At 39.1% G+C, this 12,334-nt stretch overlaps 1 protein-coding gene across 4 annotated transcripts in view; it reads right to left on the reverse strand.

The window, feature by feature from the left end:
* thsd7aa (thrombospondin, type I, domain containing 7Aa) overlaps positions 1-10,806 on the reverse strand; it is an 84,462-nt gene extending 73,656 nt beyond the window's left edge. For all 4 annotated transcript variants that reach the window (XM_044139119.1, XM_044139118.1, XM_044139117.1 and 1 more), the window contains exon 1: positions 10,352-10,806. In XM_044139119.1, the coding sequence (XP_043995054.1) occupies positions 10,352-10,505 (154 nt within the window). In that variant the 5' untranslated portion in view covers positions 10,506-10,806. The remainder of the gene's footprint in view (positions 1-10,351) is intronic.
* Positions 10,807-12,334: the final 1,528 nt, after the last annotated feature.

A 12,334-nucleotide genomic window follows, 5' to 3' on the forward strand; every position in this document is an offset into this window, starting at 1 on the left:
CAAAATTCTTCTTCAGTTTGGAAAAGAAAAATAGACAAAATCGTCTCGTTCATTGCCTTCGTTCTGAAGATGGAAAAGAGTTGACAGATCCCACTGAACTGCGGAAAAGAGCTGTGGACTTTTTTTCAACGTTATATGCCAGTGAGTTTAGAGAAGACTCTGTGATGATAGAAGAGTTTCTTAATGATTTACCAAAAGTGTCGGATCAAGACAATGTCAATTTGGAGCATGCTCTAACGTTGAAAGAACTGCAGGAGGCGCTGCTGAGCATGGAAAATGGCAAAGCTCCAGGAATGGATGGCCTGCCTGTGGAATTTTATAAATCATGTTGGCCTGTGTTGGCTGAAGATCTGTTGGAAGTCCTTAATAGCAGTGTGGCAAGAGGAATGTTACCCCTTAGCTGTCGAAGAGCTGTGCTCACTCTTATCCCTAAGAAGTCATCGTTTTTGGCTCCTCCCCTAAATGAAGCAAGCCTCGATACGCGCTTTACGGAAACGCCCCCTCCATTACTCGACACACGCCTCGAAGCCTCGGCACATCACGTAATATCACTAGTATTTGGATTATTTGTCAATAAATTCATCATTCATCTCACTTTACTTGGGTCTGCTGCCTCTCCCTCACCTCACACCACACCAATTCATGACAGGTAATGCCACTGTCAGACAGAAAAGAGACATGACAGATCCTGCTGCCAGACCCAAACTTGTTCAGTGAAAGTCAACAGCTGGTCAAAGCTGGAGACGCTCTCTATCCTTTCCTGTAATAAGACTGTTTTCTGGCATCTCATGTCCCCTCTCATAAATTCTTCTAAACTTTACAATTTAGAAATACAGATTTTCCAAATACACTGAGAGATTCACCTTTCCAAGAGAAATGGCATTTAACAAAGTTATTTTGACTTATCTGTCAATGAAAGTTTGAACATTTATTCTTAAGCACAAAACCTAACTACTTGGAGGAAAGTCCTAAAGAGCTTATCTGTTTTAGTTGATAATTGTATTAGAGTGATTACTAATTGTCTGATTATTGATTGAAATAAGAAAAAGTTGGACCTGGACCAAATCATTTCAAGCATCTGTCCCACCAGCTAATTTTGGACGCAGGGCAAATGCCCCTAATCTCTGGTTCCAAAAACCAAATTGCTAATCCCAAATTAGCTGCCTTACAGTCCCTTCCTGTTCTTAAGAGGGAGAAATCCCACATCAGGGCGTAGGAAAAAGCTACATTTCAAATGTATTCACTAGTCTAATACATAGCAGTACCACAAGTTTTCCTCCCTTTCCAAAACAATTTAGTAACAAATTTTATCAATAATAATTATCAATAATATTAAATTATCTATGATAACTTAGTATAAAGTAGAAATCAACTGTGTCTTGTAAATCAACACGTCTCAGTGTAAATATTTGTGTAAACATGATGAAGACAGTCATTGTAGCATCAGAGAGATTATTCTGCCCAGTTGTTGAATCAAAGGATTAATGAGTGTCTGAATGCTACAGGATGCAGTTTGAATGAAATCAAAGAAAGATTTCAAAACAGTTTCTTATCATTTTCAATATGTACTGATGCTTCCCATACAGGACACCAGCGTCTATTTCCCAACCAAACTTTTTTTCTTGGTCAAAATAACAAGTCACAGCATCAGACACTGAAAAAGGAAGCAGGTTAAGAGGTTCTTTCTGCTTTTCAGGCCAATCCGGTGGCACATTTCCAAGACCTTACAGCTGCATCCTGTAAGTGAACGGGGGTTATTCCAAGTACAGGAAACCCTAATCACTGTAATGTGGTTAGCCGGATCGCTTAGCAACTTTAGTGTCAAGTTGTGTTTGGTTATGTGACATGTGACAGATTAGGAAAATCAGGGATGAGGAAAATTTAGCCATTTTGAACAGGGAGCTTTTTTGTTAATAATTAGTGAATCTCAAACATGCACAAAGCTGTTAAAATACCATTTTTCTGTCATACAAAGAATAAGAACATGATGCACCTTTGTCCTTTGAAACAACTGCATTCATTTTTTTGCATTCAGTCTGATCTCTATCAACAGCCTTGATCTTGACTTTCTTTGCTCCCTCTTTTCAAAAGTTTACCAAATCTAACAGTGTAAGTATTTCTCTTGTGATCCATCAGTAGATATTGTGTCAGATCTACCCATGGACAGTGGCTTTCCAAATATTTAAGGTTTTCTTTCAGTGATTTGAATGTGTACTTGGATTCACATTGATGCTGAAAAATTAGCCTCTCTTTACTATCCATATGCTCTCATGAACCCAGGGTTCAACCGATATTTTGGGGGACAGGTGCTCCAGTGGAAAAAAATGGCACCTTGTGTAGCTTATGGAACTGCTGCTTGCCTCAATAGTGTAAGATTTATTCCAGGCACACCTGTATATGTAGCTATTTCAAATCAACAGCCATGTGATGTCAGGTGCCAATGTTTAAAAATGTTCACCTGAGGAAAATAACATCAACTCAAAACAAGGATGCATGTTCCAAAATTTTAGGAATAATCAAAAAACTAAATTATGGTAAATAAATTATATGACTGACTTACATACCGATTAAAATCCTAGCAATAATACTAATAACGTGTTTCTGTTACTGCAGTCATACATTGCCTCCCCCTTTCACTCTCACATGCCACTCCAACCCAACACAGTGTGCAGTGGTTTTCTGTGAGCGGTAGAAGATGTCTGTCTAATCGTCGGTAGTAGAATCCTGCTACATACTGTAAATGCTGTACAGCAGGAGTGCCCAAAGTCAGTCCTGGAGGGCCGGCATCCTGTATGTTTTAGTTTTCTCCCTGCTGGTAATAACAACCTTTTCAGCATGTCAATGTTCCTCGTAGACCTTCTAATAAGCCATTATTTGAGCCAAGTGTGTTAAACCAGAGGGAGAACTAAAACATGCAGGATACCGGCCATCCAGGACTCACTTTGGGCACCACTGCTGTACAGGGACAAATTACATTTGCTATGAAAAAACGTTCACTGCGCTGAATTATTGTGCAGAGGTGTTGACTGACATGTTGCATATATGGGACAATGCTGTGATCAAACTCTGCTATACAGTGATGTGACATTCACAAACGATCTGATTCTTCTGAATGGCTCTTTACAGAAAGACAGAACTGGAGTCTCACTGAGAGCCATTCTTTGTTCTTGTATGCTCTGGTACACTGTAGTAGCTATTCTTATTTTATTTAATTATATACATTGATATTTATTTAATTAGCAAATAAATAAAACACAAGAATGGAAGAGCACGCAGAGTATGCGCATTGCTCTATGATTGTTTTTGTCAGGGTAAGGGTAACCTGGCTACACGCAGCGCGAGGGAGGGAGCATGCCTTCTGCTTGGTTACTTCTTGCTTGTTGCTCCTTGGTCAGTGTTCATAGTTGAGTTTATAGTTTACCATTAATGCATTGACTTAATTGCTATATGTTTAAAGTAGCAGACCGTGGTGGTTTTCGACATGAGCATACGGGCAACTGCCCAGGGAATTATATTTTTAGGCATGGCACAAGACCTCCGTGGATTGTGGCACAGAGATGGAAACAAAGCAGAATGAAGAGTTTGAATTGATAATGATATCAGTTAAATGTTTTTCAGCTGAAAGCATTTAATATCTGGGTGTTCTTATGAGACTGTGGGTCTTTCAGATCAATTTAAAAAGCAATTTTGATCATATTTCACATTTTATTGTGCAGGGCGACAGTCTTTGTATTGGCTTAGTCTTGACCCTAAAAGTCTTGGGGCATGAGGGGAGTTCATGTGCATCTCTGAACTATTGACAGGGAAAACAACTGAATTCTGCAGTCTACTCTTCTTCAGAGTTTCCAGTCATCTAAGTACATTTGAAGATGACTTTATGAAACTCTTCTGGGCTAACTGGCCTGCTCTGCTGACAGACATGTTGGTGGCAGTGCAGTGGAGTTGTATTTGGATCGAACCAGCTCCACTTGTGCATAATTACTGAGCCTCTCCATGTCCAATGCCTGCAGGTGGGATACTGACAGCAGCACTCCTCCCCCACTGTCAGCCTGCTCACTAGGAGTAATGAGGCGCACCACACACATACACACATTCAGCACAAAGCCTATTGTGTGTGTTTGTGTTAAGCTAAAGGGTGTTTCTCTGGATGTTAGACTGAGGAGCATAGAGGGTAACACAGAAGAAGCAGCATAAAATACTAAAGACGTTGGTGCAAGATGAATTGCAGCATCACTCTGCTTTTGTAAGCATGCTCAGATAAAAAAAATTCTGTATTGAAAATGTTCTTTTATTTGTCAAGTCAGCAAGAGGAGAAATGGGAATATGTTAATGCAGATTTGGGATGGCAGCCAGAGAAGAGAGACAAAGGCATCATGTTGAGTTTGGTGGAGTCGTGGTGGGTACAAGCACCTGTGTGTTTGCGTGTTTGTGGCCTGTGTGTGCACCCCTACACACACATTCTCCCCGTGGGGCAACCCACCAGGCAGAATACAACACTTAAACTCAGGCTCTTCAGACCCATACAGAATAATGGCTGCAATTTGGCACCTGATGAAGCTTAGAGTAAACAAACAATTTCACCTGCCTCCATTAACTTTAATAGGACGACCCCCAGCTATGGTGCTGAAGGAGCAGCAAGGTGTTTAAAAACACAAAGGCTTTAAAATAATCTACACACATAGCTGGAGACAGAGAAGAAAACAGATTTTCCTCCTACAAAAGCTCACCTTGCTTTGAATGTCATTTAGATGTGGCTCAACATTAATTGTAAACCTGTGCTAATTTTGACCTACACATTTCCATCTAAGCCTACACTTCATTTATACACTCAACAGAAACAACTTGAAATATATGAAATGTCATGAAACATGCAAAAAAAAAAACAACCCACAATAATATGAAGCTTGATCTTTTAGTATGAATTATATCATTTTTACACAGTTTTAGGTGTATTATTTTTATGTGTGTAAACACATGAAAAATAATCTTAGTTTGTGAAGATGTGGTGCTTTGCCTTACAATGAAAATAAATCTAAAGTACTTCACCCTACTTCGCTTATATAGAAGTTTGTACATATAGGTGCAGGTTGAGTCAGTCAGCTTTGGCACTGAAGAAGTTCTTTGCTCTTCCCCTGAAGCTCAAGAAAAGACAGGCACATTGTCTTCGAATCCAATGGTATTTGAGTGTTTCTATTTTTATAAGAATGTATTTCTGTTGTAGTCATAGTGGGGACCTTTTCTGTCACACTAACCAATGTTATCAAGAACTGTAGATGTGGGTAACATATCATGTGTCCTTCGGATAAAAAACTATTCTTTAGACTATGAGAACACAAGCTAGGTCTGGCAGAAACATGGGGAGAGATTACAGTTATAGTGGAACACACATATTTTATGTGTGGTTGTGAGAGAAAGAAGGGTACTGGGGTTTATTTGACCCCTATGTGCTCTTTCTGCAGGTGACCAGACAGGGGAACAGATCCTCCTAATTCTATTGGTCACTGCGTTGGTTGGGGTCCCCAAAGTGGGTTTTGGAGGGACGGCATCCTGCATGTTTTAGTTCTCTCCCTGGTTTAATGCACCTGGATCAAATGATGGCTTGTTAGAAGGCCTAAGAAGAACATTGATGTGCTGAAAAGGTTGTTGGTGCCACCGGGGAGAGAACTATAACATGCAGGATTCCGGCCCTCGAGGATCGACTTTGGGGACCCCTGGTTTACTCTGTGGAGATGTTTGTTGTTCTGGTCAATCCATACACTGTGCACTGACCACAGTGATGGTAGGTACAAGGTGGGTGATAAAGGACAATGGAAGCAATTTAACAATATTTTGAAGCACCAAACAATGGCTGTGCTTTTTATCTGACAGTTTTTATTTTAAAAAAAATATCTATTTTACCATCAAATAAATCACAAATATATTGATAAATGCACAACCTTCAGCACTAGAGTACACCTGTTTCGGATTGTAAAGTGGGGCATTACTTCATTTACAGTGCAACGTAATTGATCTTTGTATCTGTAGCAGAATAAATGGTACGCTAAAAAAAGCATGTCTACTTGGCCTGATGCTTCCTCCTTCTGCTGCTAAAAGTGATGAGCAGATTGGAAGCATATCTTTCAATCTGCATCTTTGATACTTCCGATACCAGATTTTATGCTTTAAGATCAATTCTCAAATCCAAGAATCAATACTTACAACACTTCAGTCATTTTAAACAATGTTTCTTAAAAGGAACACATTAGAAAGTAATTATTGAGATCTTGCTTGAATGGTTGATGGGAACTACTTTTTCTTCCACCTGGTAAATGCGTAATGCAGATCATACATGGAGCTACTTCAACTTTCATTTTCTAGAAGTTCTTAATGATTAAACAAGAATTTATCTCAGTAGGGTTATTACTTCAATACTTTTTCTAGTTTGCAACAATATTTCACATTTTTGTGTGGTTTTCTGCTATTGCTAAAATAGCCTAGCTATGGGGTTGCTATGTCAATGGACTTCTGAGTTTGAAATGAATGTATTAAAGTGATGTCCTGTGTTCTTTTTATAAAGTCAAGATTTAATTTTTTTTAGATTTAAAAGGCAAATTAAGTGTTTTTGCACAAAGTATCAGCATCAAATTTCAGAATTGGATCGGAAAGGAAATCTGTAATATCAGATCACTACTTCTAGCTGTCCTAGAGATAGCATGGCAGTTTTTATGTCAGTAGTTTGCCTTAACAGTTGTCACTACTGTGAACTATGGTCTGATGTTCAGTGTAGCCTCTCCTCTGCTGAGTGTCTGGGATATAAGTACTGATCTGTCTTTTGTGTGTTTGATTTATGGTAGGAAGGGCTAGCATGGCTATGCTATCACCCACCCCATGTAAACAAATGCTCATACATTGCTCTGTATGAACTTAATTTATTTACTGACCTGCTCATACGGCGGTCCTGTAACCTACCAGTTTACAGGGAGGCAATAGAATGTAAATTCAATTTCTGTCAGCACTTGGGATTAATATTAATCTGCTTCATTTTAGCCAAGAAGGAAGGTCTCAGCGTTGTCAATCATGTTAGTGTATTCATGGCTCACACACATCCCCCTTCCTCTGTGCTATGCTACAGCTAGTTCCCCAGAACGAAGCCTGTGGTGAATTCTAAGGCTAGTTAGCATGAGCACATTGAGCACCATGTACATGAGGATGATGCTCCTCTTTGCTCCGGTTGTTTTTGACTGGGAGCGGTGTATTCCTGCAGATGCCAATTCCACCACTGGAAGAAGCAAGGGAGCTTGATTTGTTTCACAGTGTGTAAGGATAGTGTGAGACAGATTTTCTATCTGACACTATCCAGTCACATAGTCACTCCTTGTCATTTCTGTTATTCCTTGCGCACAATGTTGACTAAACATTCACGTTTCCACACATCAATGAGACAGTCCTCTGTTGTGGGGTGACCAATCACATTAACCCATTCCAACAGCGCTGTAGCCATGAGGAAGTACAGATAACTCACCTGCTGCTGTCTGCGACAGCAGACGGGTAAGTTAACTATTTATCTTAACATAATTAGCTACTTGTCCCATTGTACTGATTCTTAATGTTAATTGATTTAATTTAACTGCGATGGACTGGCAACCTGTCCAGGGTGTACTCTGACTCTCGCCCGTTGACATTTGGAGATAGGCACCAGCACCCTTCCTGACCTCAATGGGATAAGGGTGTAAGAAAATGGAAGGATAATTTAATTGTGCAACAATCAACACAAGCTAGTGACTTAAATGAGTGAGCTATTCTATGGAGCTAAGCTAGCACAGGTGTATTTTGTCCTCTGCATTTGTAAATATTGAAACTGTTTTAACTCCATACAACCAGACCTGATCAGTCTTATCAAACCACACATGGCAGGATTATTGCTTGCAATGGTCTTACGTAGCAATCTTAGAACATGTTCTAAGATTGTCAAAAAGCAAATCGGGACAAAACCAGCATAAAAACTTGGCTTTATGTTACTAAAAGCACCAAATTAATCCTGTGGGATATTTTGGACAACAATATTTTATCTAAAGCTAAAAGACTTTATTTTTTTTATTACATTGTGTCAAAGTAAAAGTGATCTGAGACCGAAACATGACAAAAACACCTGCTTTCCAAAATGCTTCCCTGCTGTTCAGAGTAAGGCTGCTGCTCTCCTCTGACAGTCAACCAAGCAGCCATTGGTAAGCTAAGAGCCAACACAGTAAAGCCAGAGAAAACATATAAACATGTCTATACTGTATCTAGGTTAACTTTGTCTGGCCAATCTGCTCTGGTTTCACGATCCCTAATCTCTTCCCCTGCTTTAACACGGTGGGAGGTAGAGCACATAATACCAGGAAAGGCTTTTCCTTCTGCAGGGTGTGATCAATGAATACAACAACAAATGTGATGACCATTACAGAAATAATCATATGTTACCAAAAACAAAATGTTATCAGTTGATTATTTTATTGAATACTAATCACATTATTTCCTTTTCTCTGTTTTGTGGAAGATTTTTGTTTATTATTCAAAATTGCATTAAACATTCAATACCAAAACTCTGGCTTTGGAACCTGCAAAGTTTGAGCAAATAATTCCAACGCCTTTGTCCTTGGTAGGATTCGCATTTAGCACAAATCTAAATAACTGTTTTTCTACCTGAATACTGATAGTGAAATGTCAACAGAAGAGCACATAAATCTCTGATTCAGTATCTGAAACAATATCTCCATAATATTGAAATCATCACCGTAACATCAGTGAAATCAGGAAACTATGCTTTGTCGTACTTGGTTGGTTTTTCTCCACAGTTGCTTCAGAATCTTACTGATTTGTTATTACAAGCATTGTTCAGTGGCAGCTGTTCTACTTTCCTCATACACATGTATGAGGACAACAAAGGCTTTGAATTTTGATTAACTGATTGGCATTAAAAGTATTTTTCACAAGTGTTGCACAAGTGTTGGTATCGTCTCAGACCAACAGTACAAATGTAAAAGAGGACAGTGGGCCACTGGCAAGGCTGACGACAGGGCTTGTCACAAAGATATAAATACTTCCAACATTAATCTTATAAAGCAAAATAAAATACATTAGTGACTGATGTAAAGTATCCTAAAAGTTAAGAATAATTATTATGTTTATATTGAGAGCAGAAGCGTCTCAGAGTAAATCCACTTATTCATTTCACTGCTTTTTAAAACAAGCCAGTGCTGTAGATTTGAAATGGAAGAAAGTTATCATTGATCTCATAGGCTGACAGGCACTTCCTGGACCATTTCGATTGATCAGCTCATTCTTTGTTGTTTTGTTTTTTTTTGTTTTTTTGGCGGGGGGGATTGGATAACAGAACCCCAGTGAAACTCATACTAAGATGAAGAGAAAGTAAAAGATTACACACTACAGAAAGAGAACATTGATCTTCAGCTGCACCAAAGGAGCACTTCAATCCCAATAGATCAATAGAGATCCATACCCTCACTCCTGCTCCCATGATTGTCCCTCTGGCCTCTTTCCCTCTGCCTCCTCCTTCACTCTGATCACTGGACCATGCATCAGTATTGTCCTCCTGACCATGTGCTGCTCTCTCACACTGAATGAGACTCAGCCGGCACCACCCAAAACACCACAAGCAGAAAGACTCTCATATTCTACTGCCTTCAGTGTGAGGCTCCGAACTTACATTATCATAAACATTACAATTTATGTCAAGATGAATTATAAATTAACTAAGTAGAAATGATTTTAACAAAAATAAAACTTCTGCCTGTTCAACAATAAAATAAAATGGACTGTTTGTGTTTTAGGTTACACTCTCTTAACCTACTTAGAAAAGAGCCACACGCCCCTATTGTGCATGAACCATTTCTCATTAACACAACAGACTGTGATAAATGAGTCAAATAGAAGCATAAGGCAGCTGAGGAGTCCCAGCTGCCTGGATTCATTCAAACGAAAGCAGAACCAAAGAGTAAGAAGCACAAGTGACACCTTCACCAGCCATTTGGGGGTCAAGAGACATTCCCTTCTGAGACTGCAGTAAATATGTTAACACATTAAACTACAACAAGATGGCTCCAGTTCATTGCCTTTTGCCTCATTCACCAGTAAACTTCAGCTGTAAATGAAGGTACAGTTTATCCACAGAAGAGACTAGGAGTAATGCTACAAAGTGCAGGAACAATTAACTGCCAGTAATGAAGAAAATTGTACAAGAACACAGAGAATATCCTTGATTTCACTTTGCTATGCCAAACATTTTAGCATTGTTGTCACTTCATTAAAACATTCACCAAAGAACTGGGAATTCCCATTTCAGAAGGTGATAAAAGAAAAAGGGGCATACCTGTTTGCCAGATGTATAAGGGTTTAGTTTCTACAGTGGTTTGTGCATCAAGTGCCCACATGGAGAAAAAGAGCAGCGATAACCTCCAGAGGAAGAGGCACGCTGGTTGTTTTAAAACCCCCAGCACAAGTCGAGCTCCGCCAGGCAGCCCCATGGCCACCACGCTGCCAGAGCGTACTTCCCAATGCAGTCAATTGCAAGCCTGGATAACAGCAAAGAGCTGAAGTGTGGTTCCTCCTTTGTCCACAACAATGTTCCCAAATAGAAATAATCCTGGTCAGACAAAGCTGGGATCCCTTAATGTTTCTGTCCTTCTCTTTGCTTGTTCTGCAGTGTTGTTTTAATGGGAAGGAATACGCTCCGGCTGTGGAAAGACATGGAACAATGGATCCCAAAGCACAGCCTGCTATTGCTGCTGCATGCCGGGTTGATGCAGCGTCTCCCTCTCTGTCTTTCTCTCTCTCCTGCACACAGACACATGCACACATGCTCATCCCTCCCTCTCTCCCTTGTCTCTCATGCCTTTTCAACTGACCCAGTGAAGCTGTTCAGCAAGCTAAGGTGTAGGAAGGGATTTGTTTGCGAATGAAAGATGAAAATAAAGAAAGATGATTGCACCTTAAACAAATCTTAAATATCTTTTCTCATATTTTTACATTTTTACTACTGTCAAGATTTCCAAAACGCAGTTTCATGAACAGTTGAACTCTGTTTTGGCAAATGTTTCTGTTTGCACATGACATTTTAATTGATTTTCACATATAGTAGCAATGTAGTGAAAAACACTTCATTTAGGATGAATGTTTCTTTTTGAAAAAAAGTTGAACAACTGTTCAGGATGTCTTGCATCAAAGGCAAAATTTTCTTCTCCCAAGTTTTTTTATCAACTTGGTTGACACTTTAAAACATTAAAAAGGAAGAACAGCAAAATGCTTCAAGTCCATATTCCAGGATGTGGGCTAAATTATTAGAAGGAAACATTAACAGATGACAACTGACAACTTTAATTTCTCCCTTACCTCTCTGTACTTTTAAGAACAGCCAGAATCAGACCTGTAGCAAAAAAATAAATTATGCCATGCCCTTCCTGAAGAGCTAGTCCCAGGCAGCATTGGCCTCTATAGCTCTGAAGTGCTATGAGTGGCTTGTTAAATCATAAATCTCATCCAGCCTCTTTGCACTGTTGGGTTCGTACCAGTTTGCCTATCACACCAACTGCGATAGTCACTATCCAATATAATCAATATAATCTGTCCGATATAATCAACCCTGCAAAAAGTACTCACCCATCTGTACAATAATAATAACTATACCAGAGTCCTGTAACCTTATCTACAAGATAAGTACCACCATTCTCCATATTGCCTAAACATTATTTGTCTCTAGATTACACAGTCAGACCCCGCTGGAAAACATTTTTAACTCTATGTCATATTGAACAGAGGGTCCCACAGGGTTATGTGCTTGGTTGGTTGCTTTTAACATAAGAAAAATTTGAACATGAAATTTGCAGATGAATCAATGAAAGAATTCAAAGTACAAGGAGGAAAGAATAGAATAGAATAGAATAGAATAGAATAGAATAGAATAGAACATTGTTTTAACTTTCTTGAAAAAGGTTTTTTTATTACTCATTACAGACAATGAAATTTATATATAGACTTATCACAGAGGCACATATGTCAAGTCATTGTTTCTTTTAAATTAGATCATCGTGGCTTAATGCAAAGGCAAAATTCATTGTCTCAAAAAATTTAAATATTAAGAAAAAGGTAAATATTGAAAACGCTTGGTGTCAAATCCTAAAAATTGAATTATCCCAAAACACCTCCAAATGTTTCCTGAGCTTCAGGTCATGGGTAAGACTGCCAATTGGACAGATGTCCAGAAGACATTCAATGACACCCTTCATAAGAAGGATAAGCCGAAGTTATCATTGCTTGAACGGCAGGGGGTCCACAGAGTACTGAAGCCAAGCATATT

The sequence above is a fragment of the Gambusia affinis genome, linkage group LG14 (genome assembly GCF_019740435.1).
Source record: "Gambusia affinis linkage group LG14, SWU_Gaff_1.0, whole genome shotgun sequence".
Lineage (NCBI taxonomy): Eukaryota > Metazoa > Chordata > Actinopteri > Cyprinodontiformes > Poeciliidae > Gambusia > Gambusia affinis.